At 38.7% G+C, this 20140-nt stretch overlaps 1 protein-coding gene across 1 annotated transcript; it reads left to right on the top strand.

Annotated features, from left to right (window-relative positions):
• Positions 1-18248: 18248 nt before the first annotated feature.
• On the top strand, positions 18249-19040 carry LOC120288542 (toll/interleukin-1 receptor-like protein). Its single transcript, XM_039302598.1, has 2 exons — positions 18249-18412; positions 18839-19040. The coding sequence occupies exons 1-2, from the start codon at positions 18249-18251 to the stop codon at positions 19038-19040; spliced, it is 366 nt and encodes a 121-aa protein (XP_039158532.1).
• The last annotated feature ends 1100 nt before the right edge of the window (positions 19041-20140 follow it).

The raw sequence follows: 20140 nt of genomic DNA, 5'->3' as shown, positions 1-20140 counted from the left end.
TTTTAGATCAAAAGGACAAGTTTTGAATGTCTAACCAAACTGATTTCGGAAAACAGACTTTCTAGACATGCACACAGTTTTTATAACGATTTGGGCAATTTACTGCTCTCAATCTAGAAAGATCTGGGTTAAAGTGCCTCATGAAAAATTTTCTTTTAGGTGTCATTTACAACATATTCAAATTTGCGAATTTTCTGAGCTTGTTTGGTTAGGTTTCTGGATTTAAACCTGGAGATGCGCGAGTGGACCGGTTTCTGCCGGTTAGGACCAATTGAAATTTTGTAGTTGTTCTTGGTGTCGTGCTTGCTGAACAATGTGTATTTGGTGATGTGGTTAACTTGTGGCATGCTGATAATTTACGTGTGAGATCATGAGGTTGAAGTGCTCTTTGTTGGTTGTTTATTGTTATTGCAAAACATGACCTTGTGGACTATTAAATAGAAAATAAATGAGGTTTCGAGTCCAGACACCAAAACTTATTTGCTCAACAAAACAATGAGGTTTTAAACTAGGTACGTGCAAAGTTTGACGGATTAATTTTGAGTACGTGAGCACCTACAAATTTATTTCTAAACGTTTTGAACAAAAAAAAATGGTTACTAAAGTTTAGTTCCAAAAAGGGGTGATTGGAAAAAAAAAATAGAAAATAAATGAAGTGTAGGGTTTGGATGCCAAGTTTTATGTGCTCATTAAAATGAGGAGATTTATACTAGATGCATGCAAAGTTTGGCAGGTTAATTTCAAATACGTGACCCGTACAAATTTATTTTGGAAGGCTTTGAACATTAAAAAAAAAACAAGAGAATGGACGCCGGTTTCGCGGAGGAGGAAGACGACAATGGCGCCGACATCGGGTCCCGTCGTCAATGCGAAATCAAGAGTTCCGATACCCAAACGTGGTGGTGGACGAACTCTGTTGTTGTCCTTGCGAGGCAAGTGGACGAGAGAGAGAATGAGGAAAGCGCGAGCAGAGGGAAGAGGAAGAAGAAATGAAGGAAAGAAGAGCAGTGGGAAGAGAGAGACGAGAGGAGAGAGGGTGTGTCAGAGGGCTTTGCATGGTGGGGTTCGTGGGACACGTGTCGCGTGATGAGTGGACTAGTATGATGACACGGTGGAATAAGAGCTGCAGCCAATATTTTCTCGAGAGTATCGCCCTGACAAGCCTACAAAGTTCTTATTTTCTCTTCTTCTAATTTCCATGTCACTCGACACGTATCACAATTTTAATGGATCATGTTGGTAATTTTTTATAAAACAAATGAAGAGGTGCCTTGTCCCACATCGAAAAGATGTGAGTGCGCACGTGGACGAGATTTGGCACTAACCGACGATCATTAATTTTATTTATTGAAAAAAATTCGGATTTATTTTTATTAAAATTTACTATAGTCTTGTTGAAATAGTACGACTGTTCATGAAAAGTTTCGATTATTTTTTATTTATTTAATTCCGAATTTTTTATGTCTTTTCAACGTAACCTTTGAGACGTACTTGTTCACAAAAGGTTGTCTTTGTTCTTTTACAACCTTTTGAAGGGTTGCCTCTATTCGAAAGCCAAAGATAAGTACGTTTGTTTTGAGATCAAACAAATATCTTCTTCCATTTTTTCGTTTTCTTTCAAGAGAAACTACAGCCATTATTTCTAATTGTTTCCCATGAGAGACCCTGAAGAAATACTATAATTACTATCTAGTATTCTCACTTGAGACTTTGTTGTATCCTGGAGGAAATTTGCCGATGACCATTAGCAACATAGTGGGGCAAATAAAAATCCTTAAAGAAAGTGATATCACGCCTCAAAGTCCGACTTGAGTACTCTAAAGATCCAACTTCATTGTTCTACCCAATTTGAAGCCACATATTTCCAACAACTTTAAGGATTTATCTGCGTAACAATGGAGTCAGAGTCGATCAAAGTCATAAGTCTAGATGTGGTGAAACAAGATCGCACGAGCAAGAGAGGTGAAGTTGCTGGGAAGCCATTTACAATGTAGAGTGCGCTGACCAAGATGTGGGACTTCATTGCCAGGGAAATACGGATCCTTTTTTCGCTGCCTCCTTCGCTCTAATTGTTGCCGCGCTTTTATAGATCCCAATATTATATTATTTGATGGCATCAATATTCTTAGCACTGAATGGGAACACTGCAATGTTTCTTCGGATTGCGTCTCTTAGTTATCTTATAGTGCAGGATATCTTCTTTGATGGGGAAACGGTGGTTCATCAGGGAATGGGTCATTTATCATGCCTGAATTGGAATGTAGCGCTGGTTCATCCACGACAACAATAGCGAGGATGACATAGACGACATAATCGTGTCCCTTGGCAACGTCGATTACAACATTTCAAAGCACGTGTAGCCGTAGATTAAGAGGCAAGAAGCCAAGTTTGCCCATTGAGCGATGCAGGCACCAAAAACAAGCGAGTGGGTTGGGTTCATCGACGTGGACAAGTTCTTTCACTTGCCAACGGGTCTGCTCCTGGATGGCTTCCGTTCTCGTCGGTGTCAGCCATAGTTTCAAAAGAGCTCAAAGCATTCTGCTTCATGGCTGAGAACCTAAAGAGACTGGATTTCGATCGAGACCTTTCTGTTGGCCACGACTCCGATCGTCAATGATAACCGAAGCGTTTGTCATCAATCCAATTGCCAATCTATTAACAAGGTCAGTTCACGGACTCGGCGACTTCCGACAAGGCCCTTCGGTGCCTTGTCCGTTTTAGTCCAATTTCGCCGGTGCCGCTCTAGTCGCTCACCAACAATCATGATGGTTTTGTTTTCGAATTCTCCCTGTTTCCACCTTGTTCAAAGATTCGAGCAGTTTTCGGATCCGCCAGTGAACCAATCTTGGCGATTCCTTGCTCTGCATGAGGGTTTTGTGATGGTTTAAGCGGTTTTCTTTCTCCTCTCCTCGTACCTTTCCCCAAACTGGGAATTACTCGTAATTCCGCTTTTCCATTCTTGAGTTTCAAGTCTTGACATTTTCTGACTGTCCATCGATATTTTCTTTGATGTTACCTTACGCGAGGTCTCTGTGCCGCTCTACGGACTTGGTCGAGCAGGGGCTCGATGTGGTCGGTTCATACAGAGTACAACAATGAGATGGCTATTGGAGAGGATATCCGGCCCTTTAATGCTCCCCTGCACGGAGGATCAGGCGAAGTGGGAGCCTCCGCTTCGCAAAGGTCACCCATCGTGGCCAGAAATTTTGGATCCCAATTTGAAGCGTGGAAATAAGATGCTTCAATTGCGTGTGTGAAAAGTGAGCGAAACTGAATCATATGTGGAGGACAGGGAAATCAGGATATCATCCAAGAACCGAGTGGTTTCAGCCACCACTATTTTTAAGTCTTCCTATGGCTCCATCTACAATGTCACCGAATGATAGTCTGGTGGATGTGTTTTGAACTCCTCTATCTCATTGGATCCGGTACATGGATCTGATCTTCCTGTGGTTGATCAATCTATATCTCTCAGTGCATCTGGATGCAAGGCCCAGGCATTGCATCAGGAGCAAAGTGAGGCTGGTGATCAAGATGACAGTATGGTCGAGGATGGAGAATTTGTTCACGAGAGGACCATCTCGAAGTCACTATGGGCATTTGATAGTGATTCACCGAGTCTTATCTGTGCATCCGATGATGAAGAAATGATACTGGAGAATAGAGCATTGGTCACAAAGAGGTCAAAGAGAGTGGGGAGTTTCTTCCAAAAGGCAAATGTTGGGTCATTCATGGATGTTTTGGAGGATTACTTGAGAATGTACTGAGGTAATGCTTTTTGCTTATCGGCTTATATGCTAAGGTATGCGATATTTTTATCTCCATGTTTAGCACGTAAACTTCTACACTATTTTTCATTGAGGGTTTCATACTCGCTCTTAGTCTTTAGTCATCTTTTGGCGTGTGTGTTCAATTCCATGTGTGGGATAATTATAGAATTGAAGAGATTCGATATGCCCCTATTTAAGACTTCAGTAATAAGAAAATGGTACGCATGTGTATGCTTGAGCTATTGATCGTGGTAGGCGGTTGACCAAGAAAGGTGAGTTCAATCACAATGCATTACGAGATTGACACGAGCGTGTGAATTTTGAACTAGAACTGGAAGGTGTCTATAGAATTTTGGTATCGTGTGATTGAGCTAGACTTTCGGTTTTGATTCGTTTCATGCTTTAGTATTTTTGAGCCATGCATTCAAGCACAAGATTAATTGGAATCGACTTGATTGCTTGATGTCCTGGATTAATATGTGCACGAATGTTTATGTTATTGTGGGCTTATGCAAGCACATAAGCAGTGGCATGAAAATTCGATTCAATCATATTATCTAATGGTTTCAAGCATAAGAATGTTAAATTTATGGTTTTTCCCTTGAGTGCAATTTGATGAAGAAATGAGGTATGGCTCTGATTATACCTTTTAGAAGGATTCAGATTATACGATGTTGTTGATTCCATTCCTAAAATTGCCAGTATCTTCTTTTCGCCTCTCTCAATTCCAGTTTATGCACTTTTGATACCTCGATACTCAATTCACTCGCATTTACTGAATTTTTAGAAAATGTTCTTACATGCATGGGATGATATGTAGTGCTCTATTTATGGAGGCATTCTGGAGATACTGAATGGGTTTTTTGGGTGTCCCTTGTTTGGTTCTAATGTGTTCTATTTGCTGTCCTTGCCCCTCATAGCATAAATGAGCCAAGAGAGTACAATTGCATTGGTTTTCTATTTTGATGTATGTATTTCATTGAGCATGAAATTTGACAATGCATAGTTTTGATTGGATGCCTCATGAAATATTCTTGTGGTGGGGGTATCCGAAGGGGACTTGAAGTCATTGAGACTAAAAAGTATCTAGCTTTCATTGTCAAAATGAAATATTTAGGAGAAGCGGATACTATCTTAAGTATTAAAATTAAAAAAATAGTGGGGGTTATTCTTTGAACTAAAGTGATTACGCGGAGAAGATGTTGCATAGATTTAAACATCTTGTTTTCAAATATATGAGTACTCCATTTGATTCCTGGTGGAGAGTTTTTAATGTGAGTGCTATGGGTTTTTAATGTATGCGATACATTATACTATACCTGATATTATTGTTTGTATATGCAAATTGAGTAAATACTAGTAATCCAATATAGAACATTAGAGGGTTTTCTTATTGTTCTATAATAACCCGACTATATTAGAAGGATATGCTGATGCTACTTGGATTACAAGTATGAGAGATAAACAATCCGCTACTGGATGAAGTTTCACATTAGGGGAATGTGTTGTTTCTTGGACAAGCAAGAAATAAATGTGCATAATTCACTCAACTATGAAACTTGAATCGTTGCTTTAGCAGAATTTGAGAAAGAGGCTAAATGGACTATGAATTTGTTGTTAAAAATCAAATTATGACCTAGTCCTATGCCTCCTATTTCTATCTATTGTGATAGTCAGGCTACTTTAGCAAGAGCCTATAGTAGCACCTATAACTGTAAGTCTAGACATATTAGTCTAAGACATGAATATGTGAGACAATTGATTAAAGATGGCACCATAATAATTGTCTATGTAAGGTTAAGTAATAATCTTGCCGATCCTTTGACGAAGTCTTTACCGAGAGACATGGTAATAATGACCTCACAAGAAATGAGGCTGAAACCCTTTAATTAAAATCACCAATAATGATAACCCGACCTTTTTTCTAGAACATCACTAGTTACAAGGTTTAATGGGTAAGAACAAATTATTGAATGTGATTGTTTGATACTGACGTAGCCCTGATATGAGAAGTCAATATCGTCTGTTACGTTTTATAGGTTGAATTGAATTCTTAATGAAGTATGATACAAATTTGTAATGTGTTGATAATAACAGAAACACATGATAGATACTTCACCTATATGAGCTTAGAAGTGGTGCCGCTTCTTACGAAAGTTAGGGTTGCTTTCTAGAGAGCTCATGAAACAGGATCAAGCACAAGGCCATAATAGTGCGGAGTAATATAGAACTTCTCGCTGAAACAAGAGGTTAATGTATGTGCGGTATGTCCGGTTCTATCATATAAAAGTACAAGTTTGAAGCCGAGCTACTTGTCACTTTGATAGAGCTTTGAGATACTTACACTAAGTAAAAGTTTAACTCGAAAGAGACCTTTATGTATGTATATTAATCTCACGAAAACTTTGGCTGTATATTTCTAACGTTTTATTTTATTTTTTGTTTTTGTTTTATAAACAAAAGTAGGGGATTGTTGGTAATTTGTTTATAAAACAAATGAAGAGGTGCCTTGTCCCACATTGAAAAGATGTGAGTGCGCACGTGGACGAGATTTGGCACTAACCAACGATCATTAATTTTATTTATTGAAAAAAAAAAATTCGGATTTATTTTTATTTAAATTTACTATAGAGTCTTGTTGAAACAGACATTTGCTCATGAAAAGTTTCGATTATTTTTATTTATTTAATTCCAAATTTTTTATGTCTTTTCAACGTAACCTTTGAGACGTACGAAAGGTTGTCTTTGTTCTTTTGCAACCTTTTGAAGGGTTGCCTCTATTCGAAAGACAAAGATAAGTACGTTTATTTTGTGATCAAACAAATATCTTCTTCCATTTTTTCGTTTTCTTTCAAGAGAAACTACAGCCATTATTTCTAATTGTTTCCCATGAGAGTGTTGGAGAAATCTTCTTGAAGTGTTTTGAAGTTGACAAAACATTTCCATCGTCTAGTCTGAAGGCTTGCAGACTCTGCTATTTAAAGTCTGAAGACTCCTGGACAGCCAGACTCAAGACTTAAAGTCAATCCTCATTGACAGTTTCTAATCCGTTGAAGAAAGGCTATCCAGAACTGGTTGTTTCATTAAGGATGTGACCTTATCGACTGGAGAAGATCTCTTGGCTGGATATGACATAACCGAATCCTTTATTTGATCATAATTGATTTGAAGATTAAGGATCCGATGATTGGCAAAGTATACTTGGAAGGTTCTACTTATGGAAACCGAGATCCTGATTGTATGGGCGAACAGGATTGATGGGCTATCGACATATTCCTTTAATAGCTCAAATAATCTTCCTAATTGATTCCGTCCAACGAGTAGATTGGAGGAATTCCTTTGGTAAGTGCCAACGGGTATGATGGCATGAAGGAGTATATAAGGAAGACGTTCCAGCTTGTTCGAGTGTGTGCACGATAGAAGAATTCCAAAGTCCGAAGCTCTTTGTTCTTAGTCAATTCATTTGTTGAGCAAAATCGTGTAAACAAAAGAGAGTCTATATTCGTGAGAAACCTTGAGGAAGTGTGGTAGAACATCTATACTGTAGAATCAAGAAAAAGCTGTGCCGTAACTTCTCTTTTGTTCATAGTGAAATCCAGCCGGTGGGCTGTCAGTATGGAAGAGTGGACGTAGGCTTGGAATAAGCCGAACCACTATAAATCTTGTGTTCAATTTTCTCTTCCCTAACCTTTACTTTACTTTGATCGTATTTTTCTTTCTATCGATTGCCTAGAATTGCTTTCATATCTCGAGAATTTGTTTGTGCACCTATTCACCCCCCTCTAGGTGATTATACTACCTATCTCAATTGGTATCAGAGCCTGTGTACTCACTTTGGTTGAAGTGTTTTACTTCAGAGTTAAAGATCCATGGCTAGTATGTTGGCTCCAGGACTGGTAGAAGGGCAAAGCAATACCAGACCACCTTACTTTGATGGAAAGGATTACAACATATGGAAAAACAAGATGAAAGCATTCCTAAGATCAAAGGATCCTCTAGAATGGGACGTTGTAGAAAAAGGAATCATTCCTAAAGCTGCACCTGTCTCAGAAAGAGGAAAAGATGTTGTTGAGTCTAACGAAATGACTCAGGAAGAGAAAATCAAGAGACAAGCTCTTGATGCAAAAGCAATTTATTCTTTATATTGTGCTTTATCCCCTACTAAATATAACAGAATATCTTCTTGTGTTACAGCTAAAGAAGTCTAGGATAGATTACATATTACCTATGAAGGAACCGATCGAGTGAAAGAGACTAGAATCAACATTCTCCTCGGTCAATATGAAGCCTTCAAAATGAAACCGTAAGAATCTATAACTGATATGTTGGCCGCTTTACGAAATCGTGAATGGTCTTGAAAATCAAGGTCAACCAATTTCGATCCCATGAAAGTAAACAAGCTACGCGTGGACTCTCCAAGGATTGGAATCACATAAAGACCTCAATCGAGAGACCCAAAGAATCATGCCACTATCTGTTGATGAGTTGGTTGGGACTCTTCGCCTTATGAAGTGGAACGAATCAATGAAGACGAAGACCCTAAATGTAAGAAATCCATTGCATTAAAATCTAATGATGATTTCGATGTTACGATTCTGAAGACGATATGGATGATGAGGAACTTGCTCTCATGATAAGAAGATTCAGAAAGCGAACGAGGAAAAGGAAGAAGATTCAATCCAAAGAAACAATTTTCAAAAGCAATGGACTAAGTCTCGTTGAAGATGATGAATCAAACAAAGATGTAGTCTGCTTTGAATGTAAGAAAAATAGACACATTAGACCCAACTGTCCTCTTCTGAGGAAGAAGAAAGGAAAAACTGAAAAGTACCGAAAAGCTCTTAAAGTTGAAACCTTGAGTGATACAGAGTGTGAAGAAAGTGATGATGATTATGCCAATATATGTCTGATGGCACAATCGGACTCGCATTCAAATTCCGAGACAGATTCAGACTCAGAAAGCGAATTTGAGGTAAGTAACTTCAAAATCCCTATTAAGGTTTCAAAGTACATTGATGAATTGTGTTTCAGTCTTAAGAGTTCTCTTAAAAGAATTTCCGAACTCAAGAAAGAAAATTCTGCTCTAAAACAACAAGAAAATATTTTGAAAGAAAAAGTGAAAAGTTTAGACAAGAATGTTTCTTCTCTTAAAGAAAGTGAAGATAATTTTTTAAAAGAAAATGCATTCTTGAAAAGAGATATCTCAAATATTTCCAAAAGATATTCTATAGGATCCGAGAAACTGGAAAAAATCATCTATGTTCAAAGACCTTATTTTAATAAATCTGGTTTGGGAATGACTTCTGAAACCATTCCTTTAATTGATTTTCCTAAGGTGAAGGAAAGAATCAAACAAAGACACACAAGAGATGCTTACAAAAATCATTTTAAAAGAATCTTTGTAAAACCAAAGAGGTCGCAATGCTTTCGGATGCTCAAAGTGCAACAAAGTGCATATCATTTTGAAAAAGAATGTCCTATGATTTGGAAACCTGTTAAAAGGTATGGGCAAAAACCGCATTTCATACTAACACCAATGGACCCAAGAAAATATGGGCACCAAAGAAGGTTTGAGTTTCTTTTTTAAATGCAGGTCACTATCAAGAAAAAGGTAAAATGGTATCTGGATAGTGGATGCTCAAGATACATGACAGGAGACTCAAATTACTTCATAAAGCTTGTTCGAGTAAATGGTAGAAAAGTCTCTTTTGGAGGAAACAGCAAAGGAAAAATTGTGGGATTTGGAGCTGTAAAGATTGGAAATCTCATAATCAGCAATGTTTCCTTAGTGGAAGGGCTTAACTACAATTTGCTCAGTATTAGTCAGCTATGTGATACTGGTTTCAAAATCAACTTTCAAGAGGGAATATGTTCAAGAATTAGTAAAGATTCTACTCAGTCATTCATGGGACGAAGACATGGAAATATCTACCTCTTGGATGTGAAACCAGATGAATCACAATGTCTAATCTCAATCCAAGACGAAGCAAACTTATGGCATGAAAGCTTGGGCACGTCAATATAAAGCAAATAGCCAAAATCTCAGCGAAGAAGCTTGTTCGTGGTCTACCCAATTTATCATACCGAAAGTCTGATCTATGTACACCATGTATACTGGGAAAACATGTAAGAAATTCCTTTAAACCAATAAATCAAGTTTCCACTAACCGTGTACCTGCAGCTTCGCATATGGATCTTTTGGACCAACCAAAACGCAAAGCATTGGAGGTAAGAAATACTGCCTGGTAATTGTGGATGATTACTCACAATTTACTTGGGTATATTTCTTGGCAAGTAAGTCTGAAACTTTCTCTTACTTTGAAAAGTTTGCAAAAAAAGTTCAAAATGAAAAAGGGTATGTTATCTCGAGTATAAGAACAGATCATGGAGGTGAGTTTGAAAATCATGATTTTACAAAATTCTGTGATGAATCTGGTCTTCAACATGTATTCTCCTCTCCATATACTCCAGAGCAAAATGGAGTTGTGGAAAGAAAGAATAGATCACTTCAAGAAATGGCTAGAACTCTTTTAATTGAAAGTAACATCTCTTCACGTTTTTGGGCTGAAGCTGTTTCTACAGCATGTTACATTATAAATAGAGTTTTTCTAAGGCCTATTCGGGAAAAAAGCCCCTTATGAACTATTCAAAGAAAAGAAGCCTATTGTTTTATATTTTCATGTATTTGGATGCAAATGTTTTATACTGAAAAATGCAAATGATCAAGTTGGTAAGTTTGAAGAAAAGTCAGATGAAGGCATCTTCCTTGGATATTCAACCACAAGCAAAGCATACAAAGTCTACAACAAGAAGACTCAAACAGTGGAAGAATCAATGAATGTTAAATTCCAAGACTCTATGCAAAATGAATCCATTCAGACTTATCTTGAAGAATCTGAATCTGCTCCAGACTCTACAAAGTCTAAAATAGCTCAGACTTTGAAGGATCGGCAACAAGTGATCGTTGAAGATTCAAGTGAAGGAAGTGACCATCAATCGACAAATTAACCAGCAACTGGAAACATAAGTCCAGTCATCCCAAAGATCTTATTATTGGCGACATCAATGAAGGAATTTGCACAAGATCCAAAAGGCACGAAGAGTCTAGTGTTGTGGCTCTTGTTTCTGAAATAGAACCCAAAAGCATAGAAGAAGCTTTATCTGATGAAAGCTGGATTGAAGCTATGCAAGAAGAGCTCAGGCAATTCAGCATTAATGATGTCTGGGAATTGACTCCTAAACCAAAAGGTAAGTCTATTATTGGAGCTAAATGGGTTTTCAGGAACAAGATGAACGAGAAAGGAAAAGTCATAAGAAACAAGCCAAGACTCGTGGCCAAGGGATACACACAAGAAGAAGGGATAGACTATGACGAGACTTACGCACCTAAAGTAGCAAGGTTAGAAGCAATTCGATTATTACTTGTTTTTGCTTGTTATAAGAATTTCATGTTATTCCAAATGGATGTCAAAAGTGCCTTCCTAAATGGATTCATCCAAGAGGAAGTCTATGTGGAACAACCACCTGAGTTTGAAGACCCAAGGAAACCAGACTCAGTATTCAGACTCAAAAAGGCTTTATATGGCTTAAAACAAGCACCTCGAGCTTGGTATGACAGACTAAGTAAGTTCTTAATTGAAAATGGATTTGTTAAAGGTAAAGTAGACACTACTCTTTTCATTAAAAGAGAAAACAAGAGTTTTCTACTTGTTCAAATATATGTCGATGATATTATTTTTGGATCCTCTAATGAAAGTCTGTGCAAGAAATTCTCTAAGACTATGCAAGATGAATTTGAAATGAGCATGATGGGTGAGTTAACCTTCTTTCTTGGACTTCAAGTGAAACAGCTGAAGGAAGGAACTTTTATTCATCAAGAAAAATATGCAAATGATATTGTGAAGAAATTTGGACTAGACAATTGCAAAAAGGCCGATGTACCAATGTCAAGTTCCTTGAAGATAGATAAAGATGAAGGAGGAAAGAAAGTCAACCAAAAGTTATACAGAGTATCATCGATTCACTTCTTTATCTTTTCGCTTCTAGACCGACATTTTGTTTAGTGTTTGCATTTGTGCCAGATTTCAAGCAGACCCTAAAGAATCACATTTAAATGCTGCAAAGCGTATTATCAAATATATTGCATCAACTTCAAGCTTCGGTCTCTAGTATCCTAAAAAGGGAGACTTTACTCTTCTCGGGTACTCAAACGCAAACTTAGCCGAATGCAGTTGATAGAAAGAGCACCTCGGTTTGTCAACTACTTGGAGGCAAGACGGTGTCTTGGTTTTCAAGAAAGCAAAGTACAGTAGCTCTATAAACAACAGAATCAGAATATGTAGCTCTCGGAAGTTGTTGTTCACAAATTATGTGGATAAAACAACAGCTAAGAGACTTTGGAATTGAAGATTCATGCACGGAGATTAAATGTGACAACACCAGCGCAATCAATCTCACCAAAAATCCAATTCTTCACTCAAGAGCAAAGCATATAGAGATTTGACATCACTTCATTAGAGATCATGTTCAGAATGGAGAAATTGTGATTCAGTTTGTTGACTCAAAGAACCAATCGGCGGATATATTTACAAAGCCTTCGGAGAAAAATCAATTTGAAATTATCCGTTCCAGACTCAACATTTTGAGGTTTGAAGAAGTTAAAGTCTAGAGACTCTCAGACTCAGAAAAATAAGACTTTGACTGCAAGACTTTAACTGTAAGTTATTCTCTCTCTCTAATCTCATCTTGAAAAGGTACGTTCATCAACCGTGTTGATTATTGTTATCTCAACCGATATCTTTAATTGACAAGATTATTGCATCGTTTCCTTTAGAAAAAGAAGTTATTTTGATGTGACCATTTTTCGAAAAAGGCAGTTATTTTTAAAAGGCATCTTTTCACTTTCCATTACGACGTTTGGTATCCTCTCATTTCGACTGTCTTATATACAATCAGTTTCTCCTTGCTTAACTCCAAAACCCTAAAAAGCACCAATCTTCCATTCCTATTTTCTTCTCTTATTTAATCTTCGAAAAAGTTGTCATCTTTCTTGGGAAAGTCAAGCAAGGAATCTTTCAAAGACTAAGAAAGATGTCGTCTTCAAGAAAGTCTTCGAGGATCGCAAGCAGGGGACCACGGCGAATGAGTGAGGGGCCTACGCACTTCGATCTCACCGAAGAAGAAGTGTCTCCAAATCAGCAGCAGAGCCCACAACATTCTCAGCAGCGTCATTCTCCTCCATCTAGTCCTCAAGATGTTGATCATCATCAAAATGAAGAAATCATTGAAGATGCAGATCCTGTAAGAGTTCAAAGGCCCTCTCTTATTTATAAGATGTATCGTGCTTTAAAAGGGACTGGTACTCCATTGAACTATGTGGATGATTTTCTTAAGGACAAAGGATATGGAAATGAATATATCTTTTTGCGAAAAATGGAAAGTTTGGGAATTGCTCGTAAAGGGGTGGCAAAAGAAACCCTTGCGAATATCCCAAGTGACCCTCATGATTGGGGATTTAATTCGGTAGATGGAAATGATGATGACAAATTATACAGCCAATTTCAACCAAGAATGGGAGTTGCGGCGGAAATTCGAGGAAAAATGGGAGAGTTGTTTAGATCGAAGGAACAAAAGGATCTATATTCAAAATTGCTGAAGCGTGGGGTGATAAACCCTAGGAGTGTGGATTTCGACTTTCTGGATGCTGTGAATGTGAACTTGAGGGAAAAATTCAGTCATCTTCAACTTGAAAAATTCTGCTCTGACACCACAGAAGCCTACCCTCAACTAACTGCATATTTCTATTCAAATCTTAGTTTCTTGGATGCGAATAGATTCTCCTTCAGTGTCAAAGATCAAGACTTTGTAGTGGATATGGATATGCTGGCAGATGTGTTAGGAGTTGAGAGAGGAAGATATCAACGGATCAAAGTTGCTATTGCTCGTACTACACTGGAACTTGTTAAGAACAGGAGAACAGAGGAAAAGATTTCCTATTCAAGGATGAGTGCATTCAACATCTTGCTGCACAAAATTGTAATCAATTGTCTCAGACCGAAATCAACCTCCAAGACTGATGTCTCAAGTTCAGAAGCAAAGCTAATGTATGCAATCATCACTGGGAAAAGGTTTTCACTTCCTCACACTATTATGTTCCACATGTATAGAGCTGTGATGAAGGATAGAGGACAACTTCCTTATCCAATTCTTGTGACGAAGTTATTCAGACATCTGAACATTCAGCCTCCGCAAATTCTTTGTGCTCGATCGTGCAATCATATGGTGGTAGGACTGAAAATGGTGACCAAGATGCGTCTGAAGGAACTAAGCAAGGCATTGGAGAAATTTAAGGAGAAGACTCCAATCAAATCTCATCAATTCTCTTCTGCAGGAAAAAGAAAAGGGAAGGAGCCCATGGATGCTCCATCCAAGAGAAGAAGAGCTCTCCTCGTTGAGGATGAAAATGATTAGGAAAACATCACTATTTCTACTTTGAAGAATCTCAGTCGATCTGTTCCAGAGAAAGAGTCAGAACAGCTGACAGAAGAAATAGCAAAGAAATAAGCAGAGGAAAAAGAAACGGAGGAAAGAGAAGAAGAAGAAGAAGAAAGAGATGCTGAGCAAGAGAGAGTTGAAGAAGAAGAGAAAAGAGATCAAGAAGAAGGAGAACATGAGGAGCACTCTCCACTCCGAAGGCATGAACACAGGGGGAGACCAAGAGAAAAGAGGAATGTCCTCAAATCCCGCAACCGAGTGAGGGAGGATCGATCCCCAGCAGATCCAAAGGATATTTATGCCACTCAGTTTCCTGAGGAAGGTCATGATGTTTCTTCGCCAAATCTACGTGATTATGCCGATCTACCATCGTCGCATTTACTCCATCGATCGTGCTAATGCCCGGTATACGACCGACAATTCAGCCAGACTTTCGCAGAGTGATGGATATTCTCTTGGAGATGCAAGGTCAGATATATGCATTGGGATGTGAAGTTCAGAACTTGCAGAATGCAGGACAAGTCTCTTCGGGTTCATTAAATGATCAAATACAAGCCCTTTCTCTTCAGATTCAAGCTAATGCTAAGGGTGAGGATGTTGCTCAGCTGAAGGAAGATTTTAAAAGGCTGGAAGGCATCGTTCAGTCGATGGGAGATTTCCAGCTTGTTCGTGTTCCCAAGAATCCTTGACTTCATTTTCATCTCAATCTTTTTATGCTGACAAAAAGGGGGAGAGTTGCGAGACTTGAAAAACTTTGAACTTAAAATTGTCGAACTTTTGGCTTGTTTGGTTTGTGGTTTGTTTTAACTTGACTTGTGAGTTTGTGTGTCTGGATGTGGACCAAATTTGGGATTTGGATTTGACTGCTTATTAACTATTATTGATATCGGATGGCTTTATTGCATACTAGACTAACCTATTTTCTGTGGTTGCAGATTCTAGTGTTATTAGTTATTTAGCCATTTATCTCTATAATATATGCATATGTGGTTGAGAAATGTTTTGCGGGTCAAAGTTTTCCAAATCAGGAAAGTTTTGTCACCATCAAAAGGGAGAGATTGTTGGAGAAATCTTCTTGAAGTGTTTTGAAGTTGACAAAACGTTTCCATCAGTCTAGTCTGAAAGCTTGCATACTCTGCTATTTAAAGTCTGAAGACCTCCGGACAGCCAGACTCAAGACTTAAAGTCAATCCTCATTGACAGTTTCTAATCCGTTGAAGAAAGGCTATCCATAACTGGTTGTTTCATTAAAGATGTGACCTTATCGACTGGAGAAGATCTCTTGGCTGGATATGACATTACCGAATCCTTTATTTGTCATAATTGATTTGAAGATTAAGGATCCGATGATTGGCAAAGTATACTTTGAAGGTTCTACTTATGGAAACCGAGATCCTGATTGTATGGGCGAACAGGATTGATGGGCTATCGACATATTCCTTTAATAGCTCGAATAATCTTCCTAATTGATTCCGTCCAACGAGTAGATTGGAGGAATTCCTTTGGTAAGTGCCAACGGGTATGATGGCATGAAGGAGTATATAAGGAAGACGTTCCAGTTGTTCGAGTGTGTGCACGATAGAAGAATTCCAAAGTCTGAAGCTCTTTGTTCTTAGTCAATTCATTTGTTGAGCAAAATCGTATAAACAAAAAAGAGTCTATATTCGTGAGAAACCTTGAGGAAGTGTGGTAGAACATCTACACTGTAGAATCAAGGAAAAGCTATGCTGTAACTTCTCTTTTGTTCATAGTGAAATCCAGCCGGTGGGCTGTCAGTGCGGAAGAGTGGACGTAGACTTGGAATAAGCCGAACCACTATAAATCTTGTGTTCAATTTTCTCTTCCCTAACCTTTACTTTACTTTGATCGTATTTTTCTTTCTATCGATTGCCTAGAATTGCTTCTGTATCTCGAGAATTTGTTTGTGCACCTATTCACTCCCCTCTGGGTGATTATACTAGCTATCTCGGAGAGACCCTGAAGAAATACTAGAATTGCTATCTAGTATTTTCACTTGAGACTTTGTTGTATCTTGGAGGAAATTTGCCGGTGACCATTAGCAACGTAGTGGGGCAAATAAATCCTTAAAGAAAATGATATCACGCCTCAAAGTCCGACTTGAGTACTCTAAAAGATCCAACTTCATTGTTCTACCCAATTTGAAGCCACATATTTCCAACAGATCACACGTGCAGATGACGTGGTGGTTAGCAACCACTGAATATTTTCTCCTCTCTCTCCCTTCTTTTTTCTTTTTTCTTTTCCTGCTTTTTCCGTCTGGAAGTCGTTTGTGTAGACAGGTTGCTTTTCAAGATGTTCTTAGCTTCTTGTGGCACGGCTCCTTTTCAACAAAGACTGAGGCACTTCTTTTGGCATCTTATATCTCGAACCCAAGAAAAACATGTTTCTCTTTGCTATTCTTGCGGGTCGGTCTGGATTATCCCGAGGAGCGTCTAGTTGTGATATCGGGTTGGATGAACAGAAATGGAAATGCTCCACAGACTATCATTTAGAACCTGAAAATACATACCAAGGAGACCACTTACGGGCCCTTCAGATCGGAGGATGCTCTTGGAAGGTTAACGGAATTACGTATCCCACCGGTACCAGGTGGTGGCAAGATCGTAGGCCTTTTCACGAGGGTGGGATCATATCTTAATTCTATCGGAATGCATTTGGAACTATTTTAGTTACCCAAAAACCGTCTTTAAATTAGAGACAGCGATGCATATAAATACAACATGAGTAATCTTTTTTCGTACACAATTCACATCCATGATAATCTACTTGGTTATAGTCCGTCAACTCTTCAAACTAATAACTTATTGTCTAAAGAAATGTCGTCTTAATACTTAAATTTGTCGATCGGTTAATCCACGAGTTGCGTGCCAAGGAAGATGGAATAGCCTAGGCCCACTCCTGCACTATCCATTTATAATCTATAAATTAAATTATTAGGTAATAAATTTGTAGAGAAATATAATTAGTATTATCGTTTTAGTAGCTCCTCATCAGAAATATAAATTTAATATACATTTCTATTCACAGATCTATGGCTAATTTATAGATCGTTTAAGCAAAGACAATCAACTAATTGAGAATTTATAACCAAGTTATGATTATTGTCATTATTCCATCATCATTGTTATCATTGATAACCCATTGAGAAAAAATATCAAGCAACAATTAGATTTTGTGAATTGTAGTTATTATGTATTTACAAAGATAAAGATTTTGCAAACCGTGCTAGGCATATATACGATTCATATTCGTACTCTGTTCTATTCTAATGAAATAATTGTTCTATTCCGATCTTATTCAATTTCGCAAGCTGAAGTTTTCGTTTCCTGTGGTCGTGCAAAAGAATGCTTGGACCAAATTTGGACCAAAATGTGTAATTTCCTTTTGGCATCTTTCTAATAATTTTTTGTGAAATTAGGTGATATGCTGTCATTGACTATCTGGATGCTCTTCGCTTTTCTCCAAAGATAAAAGGGAAAGAAAGAGATGACGAGGAAAAGTATTCCAAGAAATCAAAACTTAGTATTTACATGCGGCCATGTAAGATCGCGTGGAATCTTCCTTCTACCAATCAAGGACTGAAGCTTCAGATCCATGTCTGCGATTTTTCAGACGTGTCTCTGTCGCGCAGATTTCGAGAGAGATTCGGTTCATGGTCGTGGTCTGGTTTTGACGATTCAAAACCTTATCTTTGAATCGTCCTCGACCGAGCAAGTTTTCTTCGGTTCTTCGAACAGACGGATCTCACTAGCCGGCTGGTCCGGAAATTCAATGAAAGAATCAGAGCACCTACCGATGGCGAAGCTTTGATTTTTTCGTCCCTTCTCGTTCACCGCTTGCACCTTCTCTCTCTCATTTATAGGCTTCGCCTGCGAGGAAAATTTTTAATGGTTTCGATCATACTCCTTGCCTCTTCTTGGTATTGCTCTTGCACAAGAGGAGCATTGAATCAATTCTAAGACCATGTTGACTTCCCCTTCTCCTCCACCTCCTCCACCTTCTCCTCCTCGCCGTCCTCCTCAATGGAAATACGATGTGTTCGTGAGTTTCCGAGGCAAGGATCTGAGGAGAAACTTCATATCGCACCTCTTCTCCGCTTTGAAGCAGGCCTCGATCAAGTACTTCAGGTGAAATCTATTCAGACCACCTAGTTTCTCTCTCTTCCCCCCTTGACCTCCGCGCCTCCCCTGCCGTCACCAGCACGGCCTCCAGACCGCCTCCAGACCAGAGATTTGGAGGCATAGCCGAGTCTAGATCTAGAGCATGTCGCGTCCGATTCAAATCTGGAGACACCAGCCATGGACGATGCGGAGGGCTCGAGGATAAAGGTTGCGGCCGCTTGAGCGGAGGCTTGTGCTAGGGCGGTAATGTATGGCCAGGGTTGTCACGGTGGAGGAAGAGAGAGAAATTAAGTTATTAATTATATTTAATTTATTTAATTCCACGTCAGCGTTTAAGTGTGGAGCTGTTGCTGGATATGAGCACAAAATTGCTCGCCATGTCAGCTGATACGAAATGAGAACAACCTGTTGAATATTTTCTCAATGCTTCAGTGACAACGCGAGAGAAGATATTGGAGAAGAAATCAGATCCAAGCTTTTCAAAGCGATTTGGCATGCGAGGATTGCCCTAATCGTGTTCTCCAGGAACTACACCGACTCGAAGTGGTGCATGAACGAGCTGGTCGAGATTCTGGACTGCAGGAAGAGTCTGGAAATCATGGCCACTTGGTTGTTCCCATCTTCCATGAGGTAAAAGCCGGAGACATTTCGAACTTGCGAGCGGAAGTGAATTCGCTCAAGGTTTTGAGAGATTGTGTGGAAACGAGCGAGATGATGGTCAGATACAGAAATGGAGGGACGCCCTGACAGAGACTAAGCATTTGACAGGATTCGACTTGAGGAACGATGCCGGAGAGTACGTATCTCTTCCTCACGTATATTGCATTATCATTTTGTGACTCGGATCATCTTGATTTAGAGTTATGCGTATTTGATGTTGAATGAAAAATTCAAACTCTTTCAAGTTTTTGCCATTTTTTGGTCCACGATAGGCTCATACAAACCATTTCTCCTCCTGAAAATATTGGAAAGTCACGGCCAGTGACGGCCGCTCTGCTAGCCGTTACAGTGCATACTCGCGACGGTCCCTGTTCCCAAAGCTAATGGTCGCAAGACTGTTGAGGAAGTCTATAGGGGCGGTGCTAGAATGGTTTTAGGACGTAACCAGCTCTCCTCATCGCCTCTACATATTGCTTTTTCTTCTTTGTTTTCTGCAATTGTAGTAAAATATATGTTAGATTCGTCATCTATGTGAACCTCATTTATCAAATTGCAGAACTTTGACAAAGTCACAATCTTTTGACAATTCACATTATATTACAATTAAATGATATTTTACCCATCCAATAATAAGGATTTTCTTATGCATTCGGTTCAAGATCCAATGGTCGTAGGTTCGATTTTTGCCTCGAGAATTTAGATCTAAGTGGGGGCCATTGTTGGGGGTGCTATGCTAATTTTCCTCTAAATAATCAGGCAATTACGGTCGTGCTCCTAAGTTATAAAAAATTAAGAGTAGACATTTCATATTTTTCTCATAAAGAAAAAAGAACGGACCTCTAAAACAATGCATTAAAAAAAAAAAAAAAGCATAAGTGCCTCCCCAGAGGCACCATTGAACATCCACCGCACAGGACTCCCAATGTGAAATAATTGGTGATAAGCGCATGCTACATCAGCAGAAAAACTTAACAACAAGCACTGATCTAAGCTAAGTTGGATGTTTTTCTAATCATATGAATGTGAAATATCTCAAACGTATTGTCTCTCGGTGCACATATTTACGTTTATTTC

This window comes from Eucalyptus grandis, chromosome 9 (genome assembly GCF_016545825.1).
Source record: "Eucalyptus grandis isolate ANBG69807.140 chromosome 9, ASM1654582v1, whole genome shotgun sequence".
NCBI classification, from domain to species: Eukaryota; Viridiplantae; Streptophyta; class Magnoliopsida; order Myrtales; family Myrtaceae; genus Eucalyptus; species Eucalyptus grandis.
This window is presented reverse-complemented; position numbering and strand designations above follow the sequence as displayed.

Coding starts and splice junctions, on each gene's coding strand:
- LOC120288542 (XM_039302598.1), top strand. CDS start 18,249: ATGTTGACTTCCCCTTCTCCTCCACCTCCTCCACCTTCTCCTCCTCGC. Junction 18,413..18,838: donor GCCTCGATCAAGTACTTCAG/GTGAAATCTATT, acceptor TCAATGCTTCAG/TGACAACGCGAGAGAAGATA.